Consider the following 27,211-nt stretch of genomic DNA (forward strand, 5'->3'; position numbering starts at 1 on the left):
GCCGCGCTCCCCCGAGCCACGAAATGAAGCGGCTCAAGGAGGCCAGGCAATTGATTAGCTTCTGAGTGCCCTTGAGGTTGGGGATCGGCCCCAAGTTCCTTATGACGGCGATCTTCTTCGAGTTGGCCTCGATGTCATGCTCAAAGACGATGAAGCCCAAGAGCTTGCCCTTGGGCACCCCGAAGACACACTTCTCCGGGTTGAGTTTGATGTTGTAGCGGCGGAGACACTCAAACATGTCTTTCAAGTTAGCGATGAGCTACTCCATCTTGCGGGACTTGATGATGATGTCATCAATGTAGACCTCCACTATATCCCCGACCAGGTGGTCGAGGTAGCGGTTCATGCACCTCTGGTACATGGAGCCCGCATTCTTGAGCCCAAACGGCATCATGATGTAGAAGTATGCACCCAACGGAGTGATGAAGGAGGTTGTGAGATAGTCGGACTCCTTCATCGTGATCAGGTGGTAGCTTGAGAAGGTGTCGAGGAAGCAGAGGACCTTGCACCCCATGGTTGATTCGACCACCTGGTCGATGCGAGGCAACGGGTACGGCACCTTGGGGCATGCCTTGTTTAGGCTTGTGTAGTCCACACACATGCGCCATGAGCCATTCTTCTTCCTCACCAGCATGGGGTTAGCCAGCCACTCAGGGTGGAAGACCTCTTTGATAAATCTAGCTGCTAAGAGCCAAGCGATCTCTTCGCCAATAGCCTTCCGCTTCTTGTTGTCGAAGCGGCGCAGGCACTGTTTCACGGGTTGGGTGTCCAACCTGATGTCAAGGGCGTGCTCGACGACTTCCCTCGGGATCCCCGGCATGTCAGAGGGCTTCCCTGTGAAGATGTCTAGATTTTTGCGTAGGAAGTCGAAGAGCTCGTCTTCCTATTTGGCGGATAGCGCGGTGCCGATCCGTGCCACCTTGTTGGAGTCCTCTAGGTCAATCTAGATCGCTTGGCGTCCTCCGTGGGCTTGAAGGCTCCCGAGGTCGAAGCCTTGTTGGAGTCCGAGGCGACCTCTTGCATGATCTGCTGGATCTTGAAGAACTCGAGGGAGCGGATGGTCTGCATCGCTAGCTCACAGTTCTCCATATCGCAGAGGAGCGTGAACTTGTGGTTGGCTCTGACCGTGATCAAGCCGCGGGGCTCAGGGATCTTGAGCTTGAGGTAGGTGTAGTTCGGGATTGCCATAAACTTGGTGTAGCATAACCTCCCAAAGATCGCGTGGTAGGACCCTTCGAAGTCGACCACTTCGAAGGTGAGGATCTCAGTGCGGAAGTTGGCACGGGTGCCAAACATGACAGATAGGTCAATCTGCCCCAGGGGAACCGCCTGCTTCCCCAGGATGACCCTGTGGAAGGGTGCCCTAGTTGGTTGGAGCTCCGACCTCGGAATCTTCATCTCGTCCAGAGTAGCGATGTACATGATATTTGAGGATGGAGCCCCCATCCATGAGAACCTTGGACAGGCGAGAGTTGGCGATGATCGGGGCCACCATGAGAGGAAGCCTCCCGAGCACCCCGATGTGGTCGGGGTGATCCGTCCTGTCAAAGATAATCGTTGTATCTGACCACTTAAGGTAGGTCGGGACAACGGGATCAGCACTTAATACTTTCTTGGCCGCGTTCTTCCTCTTGCGGCTCCCATAGAAGTCCGAGCTGACGAAGATCATGAGGCCATCCTGGGACTCGGGGAAGGTGTCCTCCTCTCCGGCGTTGATGTCAGCGTTAGGTGGATGCTTTCCCGTAGCGCCGACCTTGAGGTCGCCCCTCAGGTAGCGCTTCAAGAGGTCGCACTCCTTATAGAGGTGCTTCGCAGGGTAGCCATGGTTCAGGCATGGTCCCTCGAGCATCTTCTCGAAATGGTCAGGGGTGGGCATCCCCCTCTTCTGCTGTTTGCCAGGGCGGTCGGTGGCCGCCACGAGGTCACCCTCATGGTGCTTCTTGTTCTTCTTTTTCTCCCTGTCATGGCGGGAGGGGCTGCCACTTCCCTCGCCATCGCGCTTGACAGCGCCCTTCCCCTTGTCGAAGATTGCAACCAGCGCCTCCTCTCCGGAGGTGTGGTTGGTGGCGATGTCCAGCAGCTCTTTGGTGGAGCGAGGCTTGGCGCACCCGAGCTTGTAGACGAGGGTTTTGCAGGTGGTCCCCAAGATAAACGCCTCAATCACGTCGGCGTCAACCACGTCAGGTAGCTCGTTGCATTGCCAGGAGAAACGGCGGATGTATTCTCGGAGCGTTTCCCCCAGCTTCTGCTTGCAGCTCTTGAGGTCCCAAGAGTTGCTGGGTCGGGTGTACGTACCCTAGAAGTTGCTGATGAAAATCCAGCAGAGGTCGGACCAGTTGTGGATACAGTCCGTCTGGAGATATTCCAGCCATGCCCGAATCTGCAAGAAAGATCGGCAGGTACTGGATGATGAAGTCGTCGTCATTGGCGCCACCAGCTCGGCAGGCGAGCCGGTAATCCTCCAGCCAGACGCTGGGGTTTGTATCCCCAGCATACTTGCTGATGTTGGTGGGGGCACGGAAGCGCTCGGGGAAGGGCGCGGAGCGTATCCTCCTCCTAAACACCTTCAGGCTGGGCCATCTGGGGTCGAGGAACGTGAGCGCTCATAGTATCAGTCGTGGCGGCCGCAGTGGTCATTGCGGTCATGACGACGCTGTCTATTGGACTCCATGCATTCGCGGCGCCGTGCCTGGATTGTGCGACGCACGTTGTGTGCCCCGTCCAAGCGGCTGTGTGCCAAGGCCGCGGGGCGTTGTGGCGCTAGCGCCCCTCCCGCGAGTTGGCCAACTTCCTGCTGGCCACCTACTGGTACGGCAGGCGCGCAAGACCCCTAGGGACTGCCTGCACGTCCAGTGGCTGCTGCTCGCTTCTTGTCTCCGTTGGAGGGAGCTCTCTGCCTGCTGGATCACCACGGTCTCAAGCAGATCCCTAAGCTCGCGATGGATGTGCAAGCCCTCAGGGTCCTGCGGCTCAAGGATTGAGCACAGAATCATTGCCGCGGCAGCCACATTCTGGCTAGCACGGGTGAAGCAGTGGATTCCGTCTTCGTCGCGCATGATCTGCTCATACACGCGACGGGAACGATCGCGGGCCGCTCCGGCCGCCTGTTCTCCACGTTGCTTGCCGACCTCAGCGCGCTCGCGCTCTAGCTGGGCGTGCTTACCGTCGAGTTCCGCCGCTTCGGCAGTGAGGTGTTCCGCTTTTTCGCGGAGTTACACCTCGCTTTCCTCTTGCGTGCGCTGGATCGGCTACACGGGCTGCCCGTCAAGAGGGGTGTGCTCGGCAAGCTCCGCCATGAAGCACTCCCTTGACAGGTTATCGCAGTGGACGAGGTCCACCTCTCGACGAGGAGCTGCTCACGGAGTGGATCTCCATGAGGTTGTGGAAGGGCGCCAGCACGTACTCCGCCGCACTGATGAATGTGGGGTTCGCGGGGTCGGGGTGGAGCCTGCGCTCGAGGTCCATCTGGAAGAGCTGGGCTGCATCCCGGAGACCATACAACAGCTGAACTGTAGAGTCCCAGAACTCACTCTCCATGGGGAGTGGGGCCTCCCCCGAGAGCTGGGTGAAGACGCTGGCAGGCCTCGGGCTCGAGGTCCACCCCGAGGTGTACGTTGATCGGACGTGCTAAGGCATCACCATCGATGGGCAACGCGGCGGGGTCGCCACTTGGCGGTGCCCCCTCCAGCTCAGGCTGGACGGGGAGTCCCTCTTTGAGGAGGTGCAGGTGATCTAGCTGGTCGACGATGAAGTTCAGGCTTTCGAAACGGAATGCCTGGGTTGGAAGAAAGCTAGAGACGAGCTGCAACTCGCCCCCAGCGTTGACAGCGAAATCGAGGCTCCCGAAGCGAATGGTGTCGCTCGGGGTGGCCGCCGCCGGCTCTAAGACCGAAAGAGGCCATCGAAAGCTAGTGAGGAATGTGCAACTATCCCTACCTGGTGCGCCAACTATCGGTGTTTTGGACCGCCGACTAGTGATTGTATGCCGTCCTCTCCTCACTTCCGATGGCTAGCACACAAGAGATAAGGAGTTATACTAGTTCGGGAAAATCACTACGTCCAGTTTCGACAGGAGTCATGTTCCTTGTATCAAGTGCACTGGACTTACAACGGGGTGCTTGCAAGCAAGCGTTCGTGCGATGTGTGGATGTATGCGTTGAATGCGAGAGAGAGAGAGAGAGAGAGGAGGCTCGGTTCCCCTTATATAGGCTAGGGACCGGGCAACAACGTTGAGAAATGGAGGGGGGCCCCGACCTCAGAGGTCGGGGGTTGTGGCGTGGTCAGGTCTTCCTTGCACCAAGAGGTCTTCTTTTCATGTCCCCATGGCTGGTCATGGACTTCGCACGCCTTGTACGGTGGCTCCTGTACGGCGTGGGTTGCTTACGCACGGCCGGCCTGCTCTGTGGCGTGCTCGCGTCCCGTCTGTCAACTCCGTGGCAGTGAACGGGACGGGTGCTATTGATGTCGTCCGTACTGGTGACGAATGGTCAGGCCGTGATTAGTGGTCTGGATGGGGCGCGCCGCTCATCCCGTCTTTCCCCGACCTCTTTATTGCGCTCAGGATCACTCCTCGTTGTAACATCTGTTGCTGGGTCCCACCTCGCCTACGGGACCGTACCGGGCCTAGCGCGGTGGCATGGCCTTGATCTTGACGGGTCCCCTTGATGGCGAAGGCGATGATGACGTCAGGGTGCGTACGGCCGCGCGTGGCCTGATCCTAAAGGCCGTCTTGGGCGGTCGAAGGGTGTAGCCTCACCCTCGGACCCCTGGTTAAAGGTCGGCTCCCCTCGCCCGATCATGTCTCCAGCGTGGGGTGGTCAAGGGACCACACCATACATTTAATGTCTCTCGTACGGCGCAAGTCTTTCTGAGTCAAGAAGTTGGTGAGGCGTTGTGGTCCCTTACGGGCCTCACCCCCGAGCTAGCTGAGCCAGCGAGTCGTGGCTCTTATCTTCCCATGAAGGAAGGTCACGCGGTGAGCCACAACTTCATCTGCACTTCTAGCTACTGAGCTTTTGACCTTTTGACGCCTAGTTGCCTTAGTCCCGTACCCTACCCATCAAGTACGTAGAGCCTAGGGGTACAGTACAGCTGCTGCATGCTTTCCTTCTTTTTTTTTTTGGAGAACGCAGGGTACGGATGCATCGTCGACGAGGTCAATGCGATGCAGCGATTCTCTTTCTCTCGGGTACCGTACCAATCCAGCGATCCCAAATACAAGCCGTGAGTCGTCCCATCAGAACTAGCAAATCGAAACCAAACAAATATGGAGGCTCGGATCGGGATCTTCTGTTATTATTTGCTCAACATAGCGCGGCCACGTACACCAAGTAAGAAGCTGTCGGCGGCGGGCTGAAACTCAGGACACGGGTAAAAACTGTGGATGGACAGAACGAAACGACCCCGGGTGTCGGTGGCATGCCCAGGCAGCGAAGGCATGTGCGTTTCACTTGCGGGCTGGCTCGGCCAGGAAGGAAGGAGGGGGCATGATGGGCGGCAATGGAGCATCAGATCCGAGATGCCACCGCTCGCACCGCCGTGATCCCGATCCGGCCATGCATGCACGGTACAGCGTGGAAAAGGCGCAAAGGAGAAAAGGGAGAAAGCCGGGGGGCTTCGCTATACGCTACGCAATGCACGTACTCTTCAACGGCGAGAACTACACGCGTACTATATATATATAGGGGAGTATATGTCAAATAAAGGCGCTTCATCAACGGGGAGATGCGGGTACAGTGTCCAGCAGGGACGCATGTGGCGCGGCACTCCTCAAGCGCATATGGCACAATCATTGCTGGGGTCGGAATTGGAAACGAGGAGGGAGAATTAACAACAAGTGGCGAGGTGAATTGATGATCTGATCCACCCACACACCATGTAATGCAACACTATTAAACTGCTGGTAGTAGTATTAGGACCAGCTACGTACGTGTCAAAGAAAAGAATAGTGAATGGTTAGGTTGGATCATCCTAGCTAGCCGGGCCAGCTGCAGAATGGAATGGCCATGGGTGTCGGTCGTCGGCATGCATGACGAAAATTAAATAAGCTACCGGCCTAATTAACTAGCTAGTACTAGGGGAGTACAAGGGGGGAAAGAAGACAGTTCTTGTATACCATGCTGATCCTTGCTTAGTTACAAAATCCGGCAGAGATGGATGGATGGATGGATGGTTGAGAATTAAAAAGGGAGAGGCTACCATAGTACCATGTGAGTTGAGCAGCAGTGTAGTATTCGGTTCTGGAAATTACCCGGATCTATAAAATAATTGCTGCTACCAGAGAGAGCAGCATGCAGTGTGGAGTAGTAGGAGTAGTATATCTGTGTCTCCAATATATGGATATTTCTGGCTGCCTGCGCATGTGAAACGAACATGCACGGCACGGCGCGTCGTGTGTGATTTGATTCCACACCTCCACCATGCCGGTGGTGTTGCCACCGTCACCGATGGAACGAAAAGGCGCGCGGCTTTACACCTGTCCCTCCTTCGTCTCCGCAGACCCGCCGCCGCCGCCGCCGTGCCCTTCTTTCATCTCTTGCTTCTCCCTACGACCCCTGCCTCTCAGCTGTGCACGACGCAGCTTGGTTTGGCTGGCCGGATCGCGCTGGCGGGGGCGAGGGGGGCTCTGACTTGCTGTGCTCGATCGGGTTTGGCCCGTGCACGGACCTTAATAGCTGCTGCTGGTGCGTTGGGTATGTGCCGTCTATACCGGAGAACTTGGCACTCGACCGGATTCCGAGACCCACCAATCCGCAGCGTCGTGACGCGTACTAATGTGCATCGATCGACAGCACTGTATGATGATGCGCCGAACGAACCGCCCGGGGTGTGTCCGTCGCCCTCGCTCCGCGTGTCATTCATGCATTCGGACAAGAAGCTAATAAGGTTTTATAATTCATTGTCAGAGTTTTTGTTTTGTTTTATAATTCATTGTCAGAGTTCAGACGACCCAAAAAGGATGCCGCGGCACTTGAAATCAGGCCGGTAGAAGTTGAGAATAGCAGAAGGGGAGCATCGTCATGCGGGAGGAGAGACGTCAGCCCGGATTAGCTGGGACACACCGCTGCACGCAAGCAGCCAAGCAAAATATCCCTCCTCCAGCTCCACCTATTCCCCGACTTCTCCTTTCCCGCACCGATCACCGCCACAGATCCCCATCCGCCGCCATCCGTGAGTCCATGAACCTTGCTCCAGCGCTCCACGTCTCGTCTCCATAACGAGATCCACGCCAGGCGGCGCGCCGCAGGCTTCACGAAGCCAAGCGCTGCGCGGCAACGAGCGGCCAAAAGAAGCGTGGTGCGACAGAAACGTAGTGGCGCGGAGCCAAGGGGGGAGCTAGCAGGGGCCATTGCCCCCCTATGCTCGATGCCAACACTAATTAGGTAATAGGATTTCCAAAATTAGTTGATTAAACTGTGCACTAGTCAATTAACTTAGGGAGTAGTATTAGATTTTAGCAAAAAGAAAATAGTAGCTTTGATGAAATGGATGGCATCTAGCTAAATGAATTAATTTATAATATATGAGTTAATGATTTTATATACAGAAATTTACTACATAAAGTTCACATGACTCTTCTTCGCCCCCTTAATCCCCTTAATGTTAAATCCTGGCTCCGCCCCACCCCCCACCTAAAAAAAACGGCAGCCATACTGTGGTCATGCAAAGGTCTAGACGAGGTCTGCATCCTGCTTCGCGACATGATATATACCATTACTGAGACGAGCCGAGCTAACTTTTCTGCTTGTTTCATCAACGAGCTGCACCGAGCCGAGCCGATATCCAGCCCTAGCCCAAATCATGTAAGGAAATCCCCTATAAATTAATTGGGCTCGTTATTTATTCCTCCATCAATTTCCGAAAGGGAAAGATGACATACCTTGGAAATTAGCACAACTAAAGTATAGGAATATTTGGCACTTGGCGAGTAGAGTGGCATATACGCAACAGGTCAACAAATAGCACGGATCGCGGGAGGAATGTGAGTGTGAGGGCACCCGATGAGCTGAATATGTGTTGTAGATCTGAGCAGCTTAGATGGCGACGCCCCGGGGTGCGGAACTAGCCAGCCAGCCAGCGTGGAAAAAGGAGAGCCGAGTCGAGAGAGAGAGAGACTCCTAGTACTGGAGCTAGAGAGAGCGTTCGGCACGGGTGTTTGACCCGTTATTCCCCCCGTCTCCACCGGTGCACGCACGACGCGGGGAGATCTGGCCAAACGAACGAAGCAGCGTGGTCGTCGCCCGCCAACCAAACCGAACCAGGCCTGCCTAACCGTGGTCGACGGCCGCGTGCGAGGCCACATGCCCACCGCGACCGCCACACCCGGACAGCTACGATTAGGAAGCGGCGCGGCGGTGATCCCCCACTCGGCCACTCCCCCACCCCGGCTGCCTGTGTCTCCACGTACCCCCCACGCCGACGCGCAATTCTGTTTGCCAGGCAGGCTGGTAGTATGGACCCCCCCCCCCCGGCGGCCAGCTCACTCGCAGTCGGTCACCGCGGCCGCCGGACGCGTCTGCCGCCGTTTACCTGGCGCGGCTGCTTCCGTCGCCCCAACACGCATCAACCCCCGGACTACCGGGTCTGCTCAGTTTCTTTCACCCTCCCCGTCCTCACCTCGTTTGGACTACTTCAACATCATCAGTGCTGAGATTAAAAGCAAATGAAAAAAAAAACATCAGTGCTGTGCAAGAGTGGTCTGATGGTGACGAATGTGTACCCGTTTTGCATCCTTGTCTGATGGTGCCGCCACATTCGTAGAAAAAGAAAGGTTTTTTTTTGGGAACTTTGCAATTTGCTGAAGTTGTAGTCCATTGTTAATTGCTGCTAAATCCGTAACACATTACATCCGTAACCCTCCGAGCATAAGGTAGCCACCGTAAAATAGCGGAAAAAGTTTGGAAATCCGATATTTTGCGCTACAGTTGTAATGGACTGTTAATCACTTCCAAAATTTTAACGGATTCAATCAGTAGTTAGTAGTTGTAAAAGCATGGTACAAGGGGTACCCTTTGGTTAGGAAAATTGTGCCCATTTCCCATGTCTTAAATATCAGCCCACATAGCGAACTACATCCTTTTCAGAAATTGATTTGTGCTAAAATTAGTCACTGCTAAAAAAATTAATGAATTGCATCAATAGGCTATAAAAGCGCTACAAATATGTCTTCACTAGCCTGCATAATGGCAACAAAAAAATAGAAATGTAATCTTGTAAATTGTAATACGATTGTAACCGATCATTTCAAAATTGTAGTGGATTGAAGTAGTAGCAATAAGCATTTCCCCCCTACAATTACTTCAATATTGACCCACACAACATTTGGGAAAAAAATGAAATGAATGTATGTGCTAAGAATTTACGTATGTTAATAAAACATGCTTTTCCCTCTTGCTAATATTGTCTATTTTTTCCAAATTGCAAAAAGAATGATGTATTTACAAACTTTATCGTGATATTAATAGCCACACAAAGTCCCCGCACTTTTTTTGTACCTTTCATGTTCTCATCCCTATCCCTTCGTTTATACTCTAAAGCCTCCAAACCTTAATCTCTACCTTGTAGTCATTGTCAAGGCCTTTACTACTATATTATTATTGTTCAAGTAGATAAGCATATTATTTTCTAATATACGACTTATGTAGGTATAATATGAAGATATATACTATTAGATGCCAACTCAAGGAATGCCATCTATTAAATGACGCTTATAAGCGTCACTCTTATAGTAAGAAGATGGACAATACTTGAGGAGCTACTATGTGGCTGCACAAGTAAGACCGTAATTTCAAATTTGGTAACTGGAGTAAAAAGAAGAAAAATATATGGCTATGCAGAGGCACGTATGTGATGGAGGCACTAAAATGAATTTGCATCAAAACGTGTCCGCATCAGTACTACTGCACCTACGGTAGCTTCCGACGCACCGACATGCCAGCCCCAGATCCAAGCCCTCTTTTGGACCCATTCGAAAATTCAGCACACACATGACGCAAAAAAAAAAAATTACTCAGAAAGATAACAAACAAAAAAAAGTAAATAAATAAATAAAACCAAGAAAGGGCAGGGAAGACTAGAGATAGAGGAGGGGAGGAAATTAAAAGTCCTCTCCCTCCCTACGCCTCCGTCCTATATAAACGCCACCTCCTCCCACGGCTCACCCCACACCTCCCAACCCCTCCTCTCTCCTCCTCTGCTCCCAAGATCTCCTCTTCTCCCGGCAGCTGAGCGCGGGGGGGCCGAGAGATCGAGATCCGGAGGAGGCGCGGAACCTCGCGGCGGCACCAGCAGCAATGGCGGGCACGGTGACGGTCCCCGGGGCGAACGTCCCCTCCACGCCGCTGCTCAAGGACGAGCTCGACATCGTGATCCCGACGATCCGCAACCTCGACTTCCTGGAGATGTGGCGGCCCTTCTTCCAGCCGTACCACCTCATCATCGTGCAGGACGGCGACCCGGCCAAGACCATCAAGGTGCCGGAGGGCTTCGACTACGAGCTCTACAACCGCAACGACATCAACCGCATCCTCGGCCCCAAGGCCTCCTGCATCTCCTTCAAGGACTCCGCATGCCGCTGCTTCGGCTACATGGTCTCCAAGAAGAAGTACATCTACACCATCGACGACGATTGCTTCGTATGCACTCTTCTCTCTTCTCTTACTGTTCTCGTTTAATTCTCGTTGAATTGACGCTTGGATCCGATCGAAAGGCGGGATCTTGGCGCCGGATCTGGGGCCAATTCGCTCGAATTCGCCCAGATCCGGCCGGATCAGATCTGGATCTCGGCACGCGCGGTCAATTCCGTTGATCCGTAGCTTGGGTGGTGGTTTGGCATTGCGGATCTCGATCCGTGACATCATGCTGTGCTCAGTAACTGTAGTGGCTTCGTTCCGAGGGAACAGAGCCAGCAGCCACCCCTCCTCTGCCCGTGGTTGTTATGATTTTGCCGCTTAGTACTGGTAGCTAGTGCCTTTGTCGTTAGAGGGGTCCTTTTCATTTGGTCAGGGGCCCTTGTTTATGTGATCCCGTCGCGGATCACAACTTGGCATGCATTAGCCAAAACTTATTGTAATGCTCTGCTGTCATTGGATCTAGTACTAGGATACTCGAATCAGATCTGATCCGAGCAGTAAGCACAATTCAGGTCAACTTAGGTTAGCTCTTTATAATTCACACCTGGGTGAAATTTTTTTCACCTTTTACCAGGTTCAACTCTTAGACATTGTTTGAAATTTTCACCTTTCACCTTGTAAGATCCACACCACTAGATCATAATGTTGAGGGTGGAACTCAACATCGTGATCTGTCTGAAACATTGGCAGTAATATCGAGCAATGCACTCAAATTGCGAGTTTTTGTCATCCTATAAGTAGCAACATCGTGATTTTACAACAAGCAACATAATTGCACTTATGCTATTTTGTCACATTAACCATATGTCTTTGTTTGTCATTCAGGTTGCCAAGGACCCATCGGGCAAGGACATCAATGCTCTTGAGCAGCACATCAAGAACCTCCTCAGCCCATCCACCCCATTCTTCTTCAACACCCTGTACGACCCGTACCGTGAGGGTGCTGACTTTGTGCGTGGGTACCCCTTCAGCCTCAGGGAGGGTGCCCACACTGCTGTCTCCCACGGCCTGTGGCTGAACATCCCTGACTATGATGCTCCCACACAGCTGGTCAAGCCTAAGGAGAGGAATGAAAGGTGCTGCGGTTTGTTCTCATTTTTCATCTTACATTCTGGCAACTATTTTGCTGCATCATGGGTTGTGGCTAACTCCTTTTTTTGGTTTCAGGTATGTTGATGCTGTCATGACAATCCCCAAGGGAACCTTGTTCCCCATGTGCGGCATGAACCTTGCCTTCGACAGGGATCTCATTGGCCCTGCCATGTACTTTGGTCTCATGGGTGATGGCCAGCCTATTGGCCGCTACGACGACATGTGGGCTGGGTGGTGTGTGAAGGTGTGTGGTCTCTGTTCTCTCTGCTGCAGTTGCATTAGTTGCTTCCTTTACAAATCATATGTTTTCCAATTGATGTCATTGTATTAAACTGTGCAAATAAAATTCAGGTCATCTGCGACCACTTGAGCCTGGGTGTCAAGACTGGCCTGCCATACATCTGGCACAGCAAGGCTAGCAACCCCTTCGTCAACTTGAAGAAGGAATACAAGGGCATCTTCTGGCAGGAGGACATCATCCCCTTCTTCCAGAACGTGACCATCCCCAAGGAGTGTGACACAGTCCAGAAGTGCTACATCTACCTCTCTGGGCAGGTGAAGGAGAAGCTGGGCAAGATTGATCCCTACTTCGCCAAGCTCGCCGATGCCATGGTCACCTGGATCGAGGCCTGGGATGAGCTGAACCCGACCACCGCCGCAGCTGAGAACGGCAAGGCCAAGTAGATGGAGCCCCTGGAGTCTTCACTTCCCCTTCGAAGTGATAAAGTATGATTGGGGCCTGCCTAGGCCCCATAGATATAGCTCTTTTTGAGAGGGAAGAGAGATTAATTCAGCAGCAGCTTTTATAATTCTTTGTTGTTATGATACCGTTGTTCTTTTGTAGTTGATGAAAGGGATTTGTCGTTACTATCATTTACATAATTCAAGACAATAATTTATCGTGTAATTTTGAGAATCAAAGCACTGTTTGTGTTCAAGCATTGTGTCTGGGTGGTGTTATGCACTGCTGCTGTCTTGTCTTGACGTTGCCAAGTTGTCCAGCTCTCCCGATAGGAAGAGCTGAAGAGGCTTGGCGACCACTTCAGGTTTCAGATTGTTGGCATGTTGTGGGCAGCTCTGATTCTGAGTTTTAGGCTTCTAGCTGGTGGAACTCTGAAATCTGAACTGCGGCAGGACCTTGCACCATTGCAGTAAAGCACCAGTGCAGCTGCTCAACCTGGGCCTGAACCCGTGAAACGGCTGATCTTGTCTTGCATCAGGACGAAATTCCACGAATGCTAAAGAAAACCAGCACTGTTGTCAGTGTAGCTGGCCGCATATGTAGGAGTGATGACCCAGATTGCGGTCACGGCTGGTTTCGCCCCTTGGAATTTCTGAGCATTCATCATGATCGCCTGTGAATTGGACTTGAGAAGGCTTAGGGCAAGTACATTGCTACACGTCAGCGGTCTCATAGGTCGTCTCATGCAGTGTCACGTAGGATTTTTGATGATGTGGAGGAGAGAGAGCGAGGAGAGAGAAAGAGGTCGTTGCTTCGCGAAACAACCACCTCATGAGCTAAATTGTAGGACTACGAGACAACTTAACAACCATTGTATGAGTTATTGTTGCCATGCAACTCATAATATTTTATTTTTCTTATGCACAAATTAAGGAATTATATACCACTACCAGACAACTTATAGGACAACCCATTGTACGAGTTGCCTGTTGAATCGTCTCAAGATTACGTGTCAATGCATGAGACTACCTATTAGACGACACCAATGTACTTGCCCTTAGCATTTGTCGAATTTGATGGAACGTGCGAGATGTCCGCGTCTTAATAGTCTTAGACAGAACGGGACAAGAAATTATCTCACCTCCTTTTATCCAGACTGTCAGACTTCCATCTCAAGTGGTTTTGGAAGCGCAAACTCACTGAACTTCCGAGTAGGTAAATAACAGAACGGGGGGAAAAACAAAAGGTTCACAAAAAGGAGGTAAAATAACAGAACGGGAAAAAAAGTTCACAAAAAAAACACAAAAGGAGGTAAAATAACAGAACGGGAAAAAAAGGTTCACACAAAAAACGCCGTTGCCGGGGATCGAACCCGGGTCACCCGCGTGACAGGCGGGAATACTAACCACTATACTACAACGACCTTGTTGAATGATCGCATCAGCATATTAATTTTAACGATTGATAGTTTCTCTAGCACGAGTCCCTCACATCAGCTGAATGCTCAAAACTATGAATAAGACCTAACATCAGATTCACAAACATGACAATTGTAGCACCAATAACCACCGGTAAAAAGGCTTACCACGTGACAAGAACAAAAATCACACAGAAGCAACAGCCACCCCACCCCAGGCAATAAAGTCAGCATCGATCCTTCTTTATAGACTATCAGTACCAGCAATACTGACCAACAATGTGCACAAGCATTGGTGCAAATTTCAGTTTATCACACTTACAGTTGCACCCACAGGTTTCCATTAGGTTCTACAACAACCTGACTGTCGGACCAAGTCCATGATACATACGGAGCCTCTCTGGCCCTCCGATACACTTGAGAGGCACATAAATGGAAGTTTACAGACCAATCAGAATAAAATTGATGGAGTCCACACACCATCGCATAGACCACAACAATTAATGTCTGAATCGATAACATTACTGGGAGATCAAAGATATTAAGGTTTAGATGAATTGCTATCGGTTTAATCGGCTTCAGCCTTGATCGCTTCAACTATTCATCAGTGTCTAACCGGCCTTAGCTTTGACTTCTCCAGGAACTTGCTTTTCCAGGAGCTCACATTCTCCTTGATCATGCACATGTTCCCTGCGATAATGCCAAAAATCAGAAATATAGAAGAACGTATTGCTTGGCTAGGTAAAATACAATGGAATGAAAGGCCTAAAAAAAGCAAACTTAACTGGTACTGCGAACTTTGTGCTACTGCACTAATTGATCACTGACAACCAGTTCTCACTCTAATAGATACATATAGTTTATTTAGCTTTTATGGGAATTAGATCCCAAAGAACTATATTCATAAGTTTAATTCAGTATGAGAGCAACGAAAACAATCACGACCTGCCTTCGAATTTCTGTATGTGTACCTTAGTTTCTCACACAAGCGTGCCAAGGCATCAGCACCAGTCCGTGATGCAACATCTTCTATTAGCTCAGCATTAGAAAGGTTTACAGTCTCTGCTAGCTTGAACTCACACAGCTCTTTTAACGAACATGCATCAGTCAGAACAGCTGAATGTCCACCTCCAGCAGCAAGTCTCCTCACCTCACCAACACACCTGCATCACCCGAAAGATAGTTAAGGACCTAGAGTTGATTGTAACAAAGGTAGGAACAAAAAGTCATATGTTTAACCCAGAAAGAAAATGAGATGGTGCAATTGGAACCTACCAATCAACTGGAGAGGGGAACCAAGCATAAGTAGATTTTGCATTTGCCGCCTGACCATAGCTATTATAGCCCCACCCATATATACGGCCATCTTTCATAGATACAAGTGTGTGAGAGTGCCCACAGGTAGCAAGACGAACACCTGATGGTATGACCAGGACTGGGATATTGCGAAGTAGCATGTCAGATCCATTAAGAGAGCAAGAGAATAAGCCACTCTGGGGCCCGACACCCAGCTGGCCCACATGTCCTCCACCCCATGCATAGAGAGCTCCACCTTCAGTTACAGCACAAGAGTGAACGCCTCCACAAGACACGTCTCTAATTATTATTCTATCAAGGGCAACAATTCGCCTAGGGATCAGCTCCTTGTCTCCAGACTGGAGGGAGCAATGGCCAAGCTGCCCCATGCTTCCCAGTCCCCAAGTATACCTACAAAACCCGAAGATCTTATAAGTAGAAACAATCAAGTTCATGCTTGGTAGGCGTGTAATGATAAGAGTTAAGATGTGAAATGGTTAAGGTTTTGACTTGCCGTGAACAATTTGAAAAATGAAAGCTAACAATCTCAGCAATATCTAGGCTAGTAAATCGACAGAATCCGCAGAGCATGGACAAGTTATAATTCAACTATAGTAATGCAATCGTTTAAGTCTTAAGTATTAGACACGTTTCTTTGTCAACATTGGGGAACTCAAGAGGATAAGATTTGGACCTTTGCGTTCAAATATCGTAAATAGCAGCAAAAATGCATGGCGCAACACAGATGCTACATTGAGACTAATGATCTACATGAGATCTAGATAAAATAAAACTGGCTTGTTCTCTTGCAGTTAGCCCTACAGTTAGTTGTGGTTAGTCTTCAATACTCCAAAACGCTTCTATGTTGTCACGTGATAAACCACACAACAGTCACTGACAGCAGAGAACAGCTCCCTTGAGATGACTTACACCTCCCCATTTTCTGATATAGCCGCTGTATGGTACTCGCCACATGACACCCTAACAATCTTCACTTGCTCAGGGGCGTCATCAAGGAATCTTGCATAAGCAGTTAATACACGAGCTCCCTGAAGTCCTTGAGAAGTACAGCCTCTGCCAAGCTGACCATACTCATTGTAGCCTGGTTAGTAAGAAAATAGCACATGTCCTGTTAATAGTCAGGAACTAAAAATTGAAACCAAGTGGGCGTGCACCCCATTGATGGTTTTACAAAAGTGATTTTCACATAGTCAAAGTAAAATATCTTGAAGCCTAAACATTGAGTTCTATCACTGCTGATTGATAAGGTATGCACCAAGTCAGTAAAGAACAGGCCGGTACAGTTGTCCTAAAAAATCATGAGTAAGAAACGTGTCTTTTAAGACTCAGGTTGCGCATTACCCCATGCTTGCAGCAAACCATCCTCAGATAGAGCCACAACATGAACAGCTCCACAAGAAACCTGCTTAATCACCTGCGAATATGCAAATATATTAAAAAATTCACATAAAAGAACTGCACACCAAATGCACTGTGTCAATAACTTTGAAGTACGTCCAGCCTGTTTCTCATTCTGGATTACACAATTACTTGAGCAAAGCTAAAACATCTAAAGACTTATGGCACAAACCTATATACATTTTAAGTACACAAACTAGCACTAAGAACCAGAGCTGTCTATTGGTACGGAGGAGAGAATAGTGGCACTGAGAGCAAATCCACACACCCATTCAAATTCTCCAAACTTGCTCTAGTCATGGACCCAGCACTAATCCATTATGATGTGATTATTGATTTACAATGCCAGAATGTACACCTAGATATGGTTCTAGAAAGATAAAAACACAACATACAGTCAATCTGACTAGAAAGCATACAAAGTGCCACCTTTTCCACAAACAAGTTTGTCAACTGGAACAAAGACACAAAAAGAACCAAAGACACCTTGAATCCTTGAGGATTAAATGAGATCAAAATAAGACAAGGGTATAAACTAATCCAGGGGTGAGAAATCTACATGAGTTTCTTGAGACAAAATTGGAAAGGTTTCCAGTGAAACTAAACCCAAAGAATAGTGGAAGCAAAGAAACAAAAATCCATGGAATATTTGAATCCATTCCACCCAGCAAGGCTATCATATACTCCCGTCAAAGGTCGGGCGGTAAAAATCATGTCATCATATTGCATAAGAAATAAGGATCCAACTACTTAATGCAATGCATCATGTTAGCACAAGTTTCTATGTTTTTCCCCCAATCGAATGAGCTTGGCAAACTAACAGGAAAACATAATATAGTGACTAATATCACTACTTCATGAACTTACTGTGTCTGGTGTGAAAGCTCCCCAAAAAAGGCGAGGATAATCTGAACCCTGCCACAAGCATGCAAATGGTGAATACTTTGTCGAATAATTGTATTAACCTCTCAAGGATTGCTGATCCAGTGAAAAGTTATTGCAGAAAACCTGATTTTGTCCCCAAACCCAAAGTCTGCTTTTGGACACCGTGCCATCGTTTTCTCGAGGCTCAGCAACAGCAGCTGTACAATGTGCACCACAAGATACCGATTTTACAAGCTCTGTCTCCAGTGACTTGACTTTCTTGGGTTCCTTTGCACTCTCCTCGGTCCCATCTCCCAACTGGCCAAAGTCATTAGCACCTGTATGTATTCGAGTTGAACTGTAAGAAACGCATTCCAGTCACAAACAAAATCCCTGTACATCAAGCAGTACCTTTCATCACTGTCAATGAAGCACTCCAATAGAAAAAGTTCCTCATGCTCTAATCCTCATTGAATCAAGCCAATTTAAATCTCAGTACTGAATTAGATGCACCTTCTGAGAATAACAGTAGTATTTACAATTACTTGGAACTTGTCACTAAACTACGGATATTGGAGTTGCACGACAGCAGGGAATTGATCAAAGAACCATCGTAGAAGAGCAAATAAGGTAGTAAAATTAATGTGAAGTTGTGAACAAAAAGGCAGTGAAATTAATGGCATAAGCATAACTGACAACAAAAACGTGAGAAAACAATTTCTAAGAAATGCAAATGCACCAAGTACACATGAACAGAAGCATAGCTCTTTCTTTTTTTGATCGGTAGACAGTTCTTTCACTACAGAGAAGGTTATATACAGTTGCAACTAGCATTTAATGTTACTGGCAAAACAAAGAAATATATAGCTCAACTGTAACACCTCAGTCCAATATTATGGTGCAATATCTCTCATTTCAATTTCGTTAATTTATTTGACACTCTAGTGTGCACCTACTGCAAGTCTGCAAACAAATTGAGCAGAAAGGACTTACCCCAGGTGAAGAGTGATCCGTCAGAAGCAACTGCAGCAGTGTGCTCACGACCACATGCAATATCGGTCCACCTTAGGCTCTCCCCATTCCCCAATTTGAATAGTTTAGGAGGGAGGCTCTTGGGGATCCTCAAGTGGCACTCCTTGCCCTTTCGCGCAGTCTGGCCACTGTGGTTATAACCCCATATGTAAATTGCGCTTTTTGTTGGAACACCAACAACACGCAGGTTGCTGAGCACATCATCTACATCCATGGCCCCTAGTTGATTATGATGCATACAAGACAAGTATGTTAACATACGGACAGAACGGTGCAACAATTAAATTAATAAACAAACAGACAGAACGGTGGAAGTAAGTCCGTAGAGATGCTATTTCATAGCCTAAAATGATAAAACAAAGCAGTTTTGCCAAAAAAAATCAAACTTTGATGAATGTTGGTTTCCATTCACGGCATTAGGGTGTTCATGTCTTATTTCAAGTTTTTGTTAATAACTCACGTCATCGTCAAAAGATAAAATTGCCGTTATCGAGACCATACAGCCTGCTAATCCTACAGTAGACAACAAATACACCCTTTGGAACTGAACTTAAAACAATTAGTCGATTACACCATCAAATAATTTATTTGATGCAGGAAGTTTGGGAGGATGAGCAAAATGCGCTCTAATTCACAACCACAATGATGATCTTTTAAAGGTTCCCAACTCAGTTCCCCTCAAAATAAAAAGGTTCCCAAGTCGGATTTATAAAATTTCACAAAGAGGGAAAACTTAAGCTGCAAACTAAACTGCCCTGACTAACAAGGTCCCAACTTGTCAAAGATGGTGCAGCGATGGAGCTATACGAGCATAAGGCACCACAGCTCAACGCAGGGTAAACAGGAAACTGCAGAAAGAACATGGAGAGCCATTCCCTCCCAATAGCCCGCGAAGTGCCCATCAGGACATACAACAAACAATCATTTCTACAAAGAGAAAGGGGGCTGCCACACCAAGCTTAAAATTGGAACTATCCATGACTCGAATAAATTATATAAACAAAATCATCGCCAAAAAATTGCCCAGAGTTGATGAATGGTTGTTTCCATTCACACCTTCGTGTCTTCTTTCAAGTTCTCATTAATAACTCATGTCGTCATCAAAAGACAGAATTGACATCAGTGAGACCATCTGACCTGCTAATCCTACAGTAGATATAGAGAGGACAACAAATGTACCATTTGGAACTGAACATTCAACAAATACACCATCAAATTGGCAATTCGATGTGGGAAATTTGATTGGATGAGAAACTTTGCTCTAAAGCCATGATCTTTCAAAGATTCCCAAGTCGGACTTACAAAATTTTGCAAGTAGAGCAAGTTGAAGTTGCAAACTAGATCACCTTGGCTAAAACGTCCCAACTTGTTAGAGACTACAACCGTAGCTCATCATAGCGTACAAAAGAAACTGCTGGAAGAATAGGATCAAGGCATCCAGAACCACTCCGCCCAATAGTTCTCGAAATGCCCATCAGGACATGCAACTGGTTCAGGAATATGTCACCTCTTGTTGGAAGAAAGAAGGACAACCAAGCCTCGAGTTACTATAGAGATACAACGAACAATCATTTCCCTAATCTACGGGAAAGGGGGCCGCTGTCCGACCAAGCTTAAATTGGGACTATCCATGATTCGAATGAATTGCATAAACAGCCAATCTTTCCCCAGCCTAACAAGGTCCCCGATTTCCCCAACCTCTGTTTCCTCAAATAAATCAGGCGGCAATTGAGGAGCCAATTAGCGCAAGAAACAACACCATGCGCTGCAGAAAAGAAATCCGAGAGGACAGAGGAAGCTCCGGCGCTCACCTGGATGGATGGAACGAGGAGGAGGAAGAACGATGCAGTCTTTCGGGCGGATTCGGCGAAAGGTGGGGAGCTTGGCTTGCTTCCCTTCGTTTGACCCGCGGCGGAATGGCCTCGCTTCCTTGTTCCTCCTCGGGGCACACACACTTGTCTATGGGCACCGACCACCGGATTTTTCTGGAATTCTGGATTCCCGAGGTCCTGGGAAAGGATAGACAGGAACGGCGGAGAGCGGAGGTCACGTGCCCAACGTGAGCCCGGTCCAGGGCAGGTTGGTAATGGTAGGTCGCCGGGTGCACAGGAGCGTGCCGCGTATATAGCCGTAGACCGAGCTCACCAAACTCCTCCTCCTGAGTCCTGACGTCAGCTACCTGCCTCTGCTTCTTCCTCCTTCCGCAAACTACAAGAGGGGGGAACGTGGATCAAATCCCTAGCAACAAAAGGGGTAGGGAAACGAAGAAATTTCTCGTGCTTTGTATTCCAAGTCGCCTCCTCCTCTCTGTTCGCATCCCGTCCGTCGCGAAACCCAGCGCTCTCAGGTTTGATTTTTGTTTATAGTTTCATCTGTGTTAATCGTCGTTTATGCTAATTATTTAAGCGCCTTTGCTTCAAAAGATGGCGATGGTAGTTGCTTTAGGTGATAGGTACTAGTTGACCGCAGCGAGAAATTTTGCTATTTTCTGCCGCATAATTTTGTGAGGATGTTAGGAAAAGGATGGAGCGCGGTTCTTTCTGGGCATATTGATACCATCGTCATTTGGGCCTTGGGGGTTACCGCGATTTTAATTCTTATCTTACTGGAGACCAAGATTGATGCGTTAGTCGTTGAGTGTTTGGTTACAAAAACCTGGCAGTGAAGAACAATTTGATCCTAATTTTGAATTCAACACATTTTCTTGGTTTGAGAATTGTATTGTGTTCTGCAGTGATTTTTTTGTATAGAACAATGGGAAAATAAATTGAGGATATGGTCATCTCAGCAAAAGCATGGGATTAAATTGTGCTATGCTGAGACAATCTATCATGCATGAGGCAGTTTCTTCAACCAAAATCTTACTGGAAGGGGCAAATATTCCCCACTTCTCAGTGTCATGGAAATTCTCGATATTTAATCCAGTAATTTTCAGCACAAAGGAATCATTAACAAGCATCTTGCTGCATGCTACTACCAAATTGTCGATCAAAGCTTTCTTAGAGGGAAGCTAAACCAATTTGTTTGCTGGCTGCCTGCAAACTGTAGGTGCACAAGATCCATGGCTTCAGACACTGGGAAGAAGCTCATCCAGATTGACGTGAGCTCGGATACAGTGTGCCCTTGGTGTTTTGTTGGTAAAAAGAACCTCGAGAAAGCGATGGAGCAAAGCAAGGACAAGTTTGATTTTGAGGTTTCACTCTTCTTCAAATCACCGTCATGATCTGGGTTCAGAACTTATTTATGCAGTGTTAACCTAGTGTGGACATGTTTGTTTGATAGGTTCGTTGGCATCCGTTCTTTCTGAACCCTGATGCGCCTAAGGAAGGCATCAGGAAATCTGACTTTTACAAGATGAAATTCGGCCCTGCTCAATTTGAGCGTGCAACATCTCGCATGACAGAGGTTCTTTCATCTGGCCTTGCCATAGTATACTTTGTTCACTTTGCAGAAAATGTATTTAGCTGTTTGACATGCTCTGATGCTCGTGTTTCAGATATTTCGAGGACTTGGACTTGAATATGACATGTCAGGGTTGACGTAAGTACATGGTTTTAAAGCTATTGCTTCTCACATTCATGTGATGCAACATCACACACTGATGTAAAGATTTTAATCCAGTGGGAATACAATGGATAGCCATAGGCTCATAACACTTGCTGGACATCAAGGCTATGGCAAGCAAAATGCTCTTGTAGAAGAATTATTCCAGAGTTACTTTTGCCAAGGAAAGTATATCGGTGACAAGTGAGTATTCATATAATTTGTTGATTATGGTATTAATCGTAATCTTTTATTGTGCATTTATTTTTGTTGCTACCTTAGCCTGTGTATTCTGTAATTTATTTTATATTTCTCCTAGATTATCTTTTATCTAGCCCTGTCATTAATTGGTCCATATGAAAAAAAAATCATATTTTGAGTCATTGGTCATCCACTGGAAATATTGAAGCTGCATCAGTTTGTGTAAATAAGGCTTTCACAATCGATGTTCGATGCATATGTTCTGCTGACAATGTCCAAATATTGGGAGTGGTTGAATATTCATTGTACATCTAATCTAAGCATATATTTTTCAATTTCAATTGTGAGTTGAGACACTTAAATGCAAGTTTTATTGAAAATGTACTGATGAATAAGACAAATTTGCAGTAAGTCATGTGCTAGATCTATTTTACTGGTATGGCTGATATTCATTTTGACTGGGACTGTGAGAAAAAATGCATATAATCTCTGGCCCATATTTTTGAATGGTTATATGACCTGCATTGTTGTTTACAAAGGATATAGCTATCAAATTATGATGGACCACCACTAAGGTGCTAGTTGTCAATAATTTCAGGCTTCAAAGCATTCTATGTTTGAGGTTCTTTTTCCGATTTCCTCCCGAAATTTATCATGCAAACTGAAAGTATTTTGCATGTTGCATCCTTTCTATGTTGGAATGTTTTTTTTCTCTATTAATGTTGAGTCATCTGATTAAATTAGTTCATGTATCGCAGGCAGGTTTTGTTGGATGCTGCAAGAAAGGTGGGCATAGAAGGCGCAGAAGAGCTGCTTGAAGACCCTACCAGAGGAGTCGATGAGGTACGCATTCCAGTTAACTCTGTCCTCAGTGCCATATCCCTGTGATGACAGGGCTCATATATCCTTTTTGTTGTCAAAAGGTTCAGGAAGAACTCAACAAGTATTCATCTGGTATTTCCGGTGTCCCTCACTTTGTGGTATGAGGACTAACTGATGATGATATTTATCATCTTTGATCCGGTCAATGTTTAAATAATTTATCCATTTGTTGTTCACTGCGCTACCTTTCAGATCAATGGAAAATATCAACTCAGTGGTGGCCAGCCTCCAAGTACATTCATGAGGGCGTTTGAGATGGCTGCAAAGGATGGAGCTTAACGATGGTCTAAGGAACATCTAGTGTGCTTGTGTATGTTTGAAGGAATAAAAATTGAAGTCCAGACTTTAACAATAAGCTGGAGTACAATTAATTTATAAATGATTTGCAAAAGAATACATGGAATTATTTGTCTCCATAATTGTGATGTGGTCATTATTAGTGAACACATTTGAATAAAATTCTGAGGTGATAGGATATGGAAGATAGATCAGAATGTTGAAAAAAGCAGAGTCTACTCTGTATTCATATCTGATGGGAATGGGATATGCAAAGATGTCCAACAAAGCATTTGAATTGATCTGTTGTCATTTAGACTAAATATTTCACTGTCTTTCTGGTCCAATATATCATTTTACCTAAGAAATTTCTGCAATGGTAATATATAGTTAAAGGTTGAATTTAGACCTTTGGCATTTTGTCAAAAACCTTCAGACAGAATCCTCCTGCAAATCATTGGCCAAGAGGTGGCACTAATGGCCACTAATCTGTTTCTTGTTAATTCACTTTGAATATCAGCCACAAACTGAGGTTTGCACAACCTAAGATTTTCAGCATGAAAACCTAACGTAACCATCATCGTGGACATGTAACATCAATGACCCCATCAGTTTAGAATATCAAATGTAAATTGGCACAAAACAAAAAAAAGTGGGGGATGGATTCTCTACTCTACAAAGAAAAATCAAATCTTTGCGCGCCGCTGGAAGTTTCAGCAAACAATCTAGCGACTGTATTCCATCAGTGCTATGTACACAGAATATTGGATTTAGCCTGGGTTTTCCACTTGCCATCGATGAAGACTCTGCCTCAGCAGGGTCATTCATCATCGTTGAACAACATAACCTGCAATTGGACATTTTGTCGTTAGAGATCTAATACAAATGTTTTCTGCCTGCTTAAAATAACAATATTGATCAAGTACAAATAATCTTCACCTTTGCGCAGACTGGGCAAGCTTGACTTCTTTCCATCCATTCGTAAATGCAACTAAGGTGGAAATTATGGTTGCACTGCAATGCAATCTTTGGATTCTCATAACCATATTCTGCAGATAAAGAAGTATAATATTCAGAACACAGGAAATACTGAAGTCATAAATGCATGGCGTTGTGCATAAACTATAATAACAAGTATTACGATAGTTAGAACATCTTTCCAACATATTCACCCCTCTTTTCCCAGCTATAAATTAGCTAACATGATGTTCTGTTCATAATTGTCATCGAAGCAAATTAGTAATCTAGCAATCCATCATCACTGAGCACTTAGGCATGTCCATATTTAGAATGATTCAAATGAATGAGCATGTATTTCTGTCTGCAATTAAAACTACATGGTTTAACTGATCTCCTTTTATTCATGAATAAAAGACACCCAAACCTGTAAATTGTAAAGCCAGTATCTGCTGAACGAAAAGACAATTTCTGAGTAGGAGAGATCTGTGTCAATTGTTTCCACTAACCTTCTAGGCATATAGGACAGTCATCCTCATTGTCAGAAGAATCAGAGACTTGTATTCCATCAATTCTTGAACCTCCTAAGTGATGTTTTACTGATGACCCATCAACCTTTTGAGATGTGCAAGTTGATCCAATATCAGTATTCTTTCTTTCTGTAAGTTGTCCAGGTTTCTGAAAATGTGTTGATGATTTGTCGTGTCCTGACACTATTGGGTGTTGCACCATCGGAGGGCTGAATCGAGGATCATCATAAGGCAAAGGCCTTGGAGGAGCGCGGAAAGTATCCATTGAATCTACTTGTCCTGCAGAGGTGCAAGCTGCAAGAGGAATCCTTCCACGATCAGGAGCGACCCGTGTATCACCTCTGTGACGAGCAGCAGAGCCCTGGGAAGGAGGTGATTAGAAGACAGTGCACAACAACTGACTGAAAGACCAGATGCAGAGAAAATGTATGTGAACAGAATAAACAAAGATGACAGTTTAGTCCACTATACAACATGCATCAAGTCATGTGAGCTCAAACTTCTAAAATAGATCTCAAAATATGTTGCCAAAGTCACTGATAACAAACCGGATGAGCTGCAAACAAATTATGGCAGTTTATTAGAAATTTAAAACCTGCTATAATACGTTTTACTGTTCCACACCACCTCCTTAGTGTGACAAACAATGCTGCTCCATCCAACAATGTAAGCTGAAACTCCGTGGAGTCCATCGCAACAAGGCAATCTCAGAAACGGCCTAATGCATGCAAGATCAAAGAACATGGAAACGGGCACCACCTGACAGTGCTGGCATGGATCCCCAAATCCTATCACGTATTTTGCAGGATCCGTAAGCATCCTCAAAATAACCCAATTACACATGCAGAAAATAAACTAAATGCACAACAAATTCATTCAGGCCTTACCACAACAACACGCTAATACCCAAAACAGTTGCAGTGACAGACGGGTGAGAGATACATAGCAGTATAGCGCAGTGGTAGAAGCATACCGAGTCCACGCCGTGGTAAACGAAAGGCCATGGCAGGCAGAAGCAGCAGACGGGCGGCGCCACCGAGCCGTCCTCTGGGTAGCGCAGGCAGCACAGCAGGGACCCCATCCCTCGGCTCCCCCCTTCAGTTCGAACCAGGCAGCGGATTCTAGTAGCGCCGGCGGCGCCGCCTCCAATTCTTGGGCTCTCCCCTGTTCGCCGCCGCCCGTTCAGGGACAAAAAAAGAAAGAACGGAATAAATCCGATCGCTCGCGATAAAAAGGCGGAGCGCAACTCGAATCGCCGCTGCAAATCAGCGCAGATTTCCCTTCCCCTTCCTCGCGCGTATCTGGGAAGCAGTGGCCAATTAAAGGATCAGTCCCGGAGGCTCCGGCCGCGGCGACGGCGCCGAGTGCGGCGGCGCCAGTGACTAGGTGCTACTGCTGCTGCTGCGACTACTCAACAAACAAACAGAAAAGACTCAATTTTGCGACTCGATTCTTACTGCGAGTTCTTGGCGGCGGATTGGAAGACAGGCCACGGAGCGATCGAGTTAAACCCCCAACCCCCCACGCGGATTGGCAGTGCAACGGTCCTGGATAATCGGAGGGTGATACGGATTTGTTTGTTGGTGGAGTCGGATGTGGGGTGCGGATTGGATTGGGGTCAGGAGATCGGAGCTGGCACGCAAGGCATTGCGAGCTGCGATTTGCTGTTGCACCGAGAACGAGTGCAACGGAGGGGCCGAAAGGAAGTGAGAGAGGAAAAAAAGGAGAAAAAGCGAGCGAGAATAAAAATAAAAACGAAATAAAAGAGGGAGAAGAATCTTGGTGACGGCGCTAATTACGAGTCTAGCCCTTGCTTTGGCAAACAACAAAGCCTACTGTTTGTAGCACTTTTAAAGGTGCTAATTGCTATTTTTAATGATAGCACCAAAGTCCAAATCTTCCCTGATTACCTGCTGGAAAAAGGCAGATCATATGTCCTCCATATTGGTGGACACAATTGCTGTACTGTACTTAAGAATTGGTGAAAGGAATTTATGCTTAATGATTTTGCAGTAAAGTTTGACTAATAATAGTAACTTGTAAACTGGGGTTATTTCAATTTCCCAGTATCCTATTTGCAAAAAAAAAACATCATCATCATTTGTAGGAGTGTCATAATATGGATTTGCATCAAGATTCATATGTTATGAATTTTTATTAAAAACAATGTCACCGTAACTCAACAAAAATATTTCACATAAGGATCTTGAAGCATAGTCCCAAAAATATTGGCACAAATATCCTGGATCCCAAATTGTAGATACTGAAACCATAAAAGAGTTACTAGCTTGATAAGTTAATGAGGCTTGTGAAAAAAGGAATTTTGAGTTTGAAGGGGTGTTCAAGCAAAACGTGTCCTAGAAATTTAGATAGGGCCAGAGCATAGATA

General features: G+C 47.0%; 4 protein-coding genes and 1 non-coding gene across 8 annotated transcripts; 2 read left to right on the forward strand and 3 right to left on the reverse strand.

Moving 5' to 3' along the window:
- Positions 1 to 10,151: 10,151 nt before the first annotated feature.
- LOC117839023 (probable UDP-arabinopyranose mutase 1) lies at positions 10,152 to 12,661 on the forward strand. The gene is made up of 4 exons (XM_034719254.2): positions 10,152 to 10,634; positions 11,457 to 11,707; positions 11,799 to 11,967; positions 12,075 to 12,661. The coding sequence occupies exons 1-4, from the start codon at positions 10,293 to 10,295 to the stop codon at positions 12,405 to 12,407; spliced, it is 1,095 nt and encodes a 364-aa protein (XP_034575145.1). The 5' UTR covers positions 10,152 to 10,292; the 3' UTR covers positions 12,408 to 12,661.
- A 1,095-nt stretch (positions 12,662 to 13,756) lies between these two features.
- TRNAD-GUC (transfer RNA aspartic acid (anticodon GUC)) lies at positions 13,757 to 13,828 on the reverse strand. The gene has a single exon. It is a non-coding gene; the product is annotated as a tRNA-Asp (tRNA).
- Positions 13,829 to 14,044: 216 nt separating this feature from the next.
- On the reverse strand, positions 14,045 to 20,457 carry LOC117837442 (ultraviolet-B receptor UVR8). 2 transcript variants are annotated; one of them, XM_034717066.2, is made up of 9 exons: positions 20,245 to 20,457; positions 18,395 to 18,652; positions 17,546 to 17,739; positions 17,405 to 17,452; positions 16,481 to 16,553; positions 16,049 to 16,220; positions 15,098 to 15,529; positions 14,794 to 14,985; positions 14,045 to 14,512 (listed from the first exon to the last, which is right to left on the reverse strand). In XM_034717066.2, the coding sequence occupies exons 2-9, from the start codon at positions 18,645 to 18,647 to the stop codon at positions 14,434 to 14,436; spliced, it is 1,443 nt and encodes a 480-aa protein (XP_034572957.1). In that variant the 5' UTR covers positions 18,648 to 18,652; positions 20,245 to 20,457; the 3' UTR covers positions 14,045 to 14,433. The 2 variants fall into 2 exon arrangements, with proteins under 2 accessions (XP_034572957.1, XP_034572958.1); XM_034717067.2 differs by lacking the exons at positions 18,395 to 18,652; positions 20,245 to 20,457 and adding an exon at positions 17,813 to 17,923.
- Positions 20,458 to 20,624: 167 nt separating this feature from the next.
- On the forward strand, positions 20,625 to 23,658 carry LOC117837443 (uncharacterized). The gene is made up of 8 exons (XM_034717068.2): positions 20,625 to 20,780; positions 21,482 to 21,626; positions 21,716 to 21,838; positions 21,930 to 21,973; positions 22,055 to 22,180; positions 22,936 to 23,020; positions 23,101 to 23,157; positions 23,252 to 23,658. Exons 2-8 carry the CDS (start codon positions 21,495 to 21,497, stop codon positions 23,336 to 23,338), a joined length of 654 nt encoding a protein of 217 aa, XP_034572959.1. The 5' UTR covers positions 20,625 to 20,780; positions 21,482 to 21,494; the 3' UTR covers positions 23,339 to 23,658.
- A 134-nt stretch (positions 23,659 to 23,792) lies between these two features.
- LOC117837445 (E3 ubiquitin-protein ligase At3g02290) lies at positions 23,793 to 26,586 on the reverse strand. Of its 3 annotated transcripts, none has more exons than XM_034717072.2 (5): positions 26,280 to 26,586; positions 25,796 to 25,986; positions 24,802 to 25,183; positions 24,275 to 24,384; positions 23,793 to 24,182 (listed from the first exon to the last, which is right to left on the reverse strand). In XM_034717072.2, exons 2-5 carry the CDS (start codon positions 25,901 to 25,903, stop codon positions 24,156 to 24,158), a joined length of 627 nt encoding a protein of 208 aa, XP_034572963.1. In that variant the 5' UTR covers positions 25,904 to 25,986; positions 26,280 to 26,586; the 3' UTR covers positions 23,793 to 24,155. The 3 variants fall into 3 exon arrangements, with proteins under 3 accessions (XP_034572963.1, XP_034572960.1, XP_034572961.1); XM_034717069.2 differs by having other exon boundaries at positions 25,796 to 26,123; positions 26,280 to 26,585; XM_034717070.2 differs by lacking the exon at positions 26,280 to 26,586 and having other exon boundaries at positions 25,796 to 26,272.
- Between the last annotated feature and the right edge of the window lie 625 nt (positions 26,587 to 27,211).

This window comes from Setaria viridis, chromosome 9, assembly GCF_005286985.2.
Source record: "Setaria viridis chromosome 9, Setaria_viridis_v4.0, whole genome shotgun sequence".
Lineage (NCBI taxonomy): Eukaryota > Viridiplantae > Streptophyta > Magnoliopsida > Poales > Poaceae > Setaria > Setaria viridis.